General features: G+C 35.5%; 1 protein-coding gene across 1 annotated transcript in view; it reads right to left on the bottom strand.

The window, feature by feature from the left end:
* The window catches only part of EPS8 (epidermal growth factor receptor pathway substrate 8), a 113,087-nt gene that overhangs the window by 18,299 nt on the left and 92,593 nt on the right, over positions 1-2,195 (bottom strand). Inside the window, exon 17 of the mRNA XM_008586533.1 lies at positions 2,044-2,187. Coding sequence (XP_008584755.1) covers positions 2,044-2,187 — 144 coding nt within the window. The remainder of the gene's footprint in view (positions 1-2,043; positions 2,188-2,195) is intronic.

The raw sequence follows: 2,195 nt of genomic DNA, 5'->3' as shown, positions 1-2,195 counted from the left end.
CAAGTTTCTATGTATATAAAGTAGTCGAACAAACTCTGAAACTTGTGAGTACTTAAAAAAATTTCTTGCTTGTGCCAAAGTTGACAAAAATATAAGATGAGGTGCTGTTCAAGAAAGGAGAAACAGATTCTATGTTCTCTGAAAGTTCTCTATGATATGTATTAATAGTTTTGGTTCAATTTTAGACAGAATTACCTTTAAACAGAAAAGTCAACTTATGGCTCAAGCCAGGAATCAGAAATAAAGAAAAAGACAAGACTGAAATGTAAACAGGAAAAGGTAAAAGACATTAAGCTCCTCAGGAAATCTCAGGTGTGGTAAAATACTTAAAATTTACATTATTTGCAAGTTTAAGTATCTTATTTTATTGACATCTGCTTATTCCTAGCAGTCATGCACAGAAATGAAAACGAACTTGGATAATTATTTTTAACACCTAAAATATAAACTCTCGGCTTCTGCTCACATATGGGAATTAGAAATATCCTTTGCAAACAGTGCTTCTTATAGCATATCATGAGTTAAATACTAAAAACAGTCCACACAGCTGAAAGGGTACATACTCTATTGGTGTTTTAGGCATATGTTTCAAGCATACATTCTATCACTGTTTAAGGATAAGGCTAAAATCTCTATAGAAAAGAAAATGAAGAACTGGAACTCATAAACCAGACGGAAGCCTGTATTATGTTAGGTAAGCACATCTCAAACTCAGAAAAGTAAGAACTTAGGAAAGAAAAAGATATAAAAATTAAGTTAGAAAATTCACTTCACAAGTCCATAAGAAATGGAGCAGACCATACCTTGAATAATTCAAACTCCTTCTTTGGCATCAACAGCTAATGACAAATGATGAACATAAAATAAGTATATAATATACATGCATATCAGGCCAGCCCAAACATAAATACGGCAAACAATTTCCATTGCCATCACTTTAAGTTATCATGACGCAGAAACTATACACTCACTCCTTATTTTAAATGTTTACTTGATTCATGGATTCTAATAAGGCCAAGTCCCTCTGGACAAGTGTGGGAGTCTTAAACGTCACAAAGAACCATGGCCATAACAGCAGTAGCATGAGCACAATTCTAGGTCTTGACAATTTGTATTTTATTAAGACTAGAACTGGCATAAAAATTAACTATTTCACTGTATATTATATGTAGCTTCTACTCAAGTTCCTGACATTATTATCAGGTCACCTGTGATTTTTCTCAAGACTCTGAAAATTAAAAGACTTCTTCCTGGAGTAACAGGGAAGAAGCCATCCCAGGTTGAGAGGCTGTACATGGGAGAGCCCACTCATTCTATCTCTATTGGCAGATCTGATTCTGGAGAGCATGCCACAGGTCTAAAATCCCAAGAGTTTAACAGCATGTGAATTCAGAGGTCAGGGTAAATGAGATGACCAGAGTCACTGAAATCCTAAAAATGTGACACAGGCCTCAAGAATTATACAATGATCAAGAAGACAAAGCCTGACCTATCAAGTCTATATCCTAAGTACATTTTAACTTTAAAATAGAGAGGTGGAAAAAAATTACAATCCAACTAAACAAATGCTCGTGTATCAGTGTAAGGTGAGGACATAGGCAAGTTCAAGGCTGGTCAGGGAAGACCATTTAAGAGATTCTGAAGGCAAAGGCTGGTGAAGGTGAACGAACTGCTGGACACTTCAGTCACTGTCTCAGTGCCACCTCTGTCAAGAGGAACCCACTGGTGGATAGGAGTGCTATGGGTAAAAAGACAGAAATACTACTTCTCCAAATGTCACAAATAGTATAGACTGGGCAAAAAAGCATTCAGAGAAACAGTCATTTTACTGCTAAACTTTTGAATAATTTCATGAAGAAGTAAATCAGAAAATACGTGTAATTCTTCCCTATGTCTCTCACCATTGTCCCCCAATTATTCTAGAAAAAAATGTACAATTAAATCTCACAATGATTAATACACAAAAGGTATTTAAACTCCTGTTTAAGAGTGATGAATTTGAAAATTTATAAATGCGAAGTTTTGCTAAGAAATCACAATTACCTGTATGGTATGTGTATAAGGTGGATCAGCACGCCCTAATCCAGATTCTGGAGGTCTCACAATATCCAAAATGTTATTTGGCACAAATCCACAGTCTCCACTTGCATTTCGAACTTTCCACCATTGCTTCCTATCATCAAGTATCTGTCATC

The sequence above is a fragment of the Galeopterus variegatus genome, unplaced genomic scaffold (genome assembly GCF_000696425.1).
Source record: "Galeopterus variegatus unplaced genomic scaffold, G_variegatus-3.0.2 Scaffold4013, whole genome shotgun sequence".
In the NCBI taxonomy this organism is placed as follows: Eukaryota; Metazoa; Chordata; class Mammalia; order Dermoptera; family Cynocephalidae; genus Galeopterus; species Galeopterus variegatus.
This window is presented reverse-complemented; position numbering and strand designations above follow the sequence as displayed.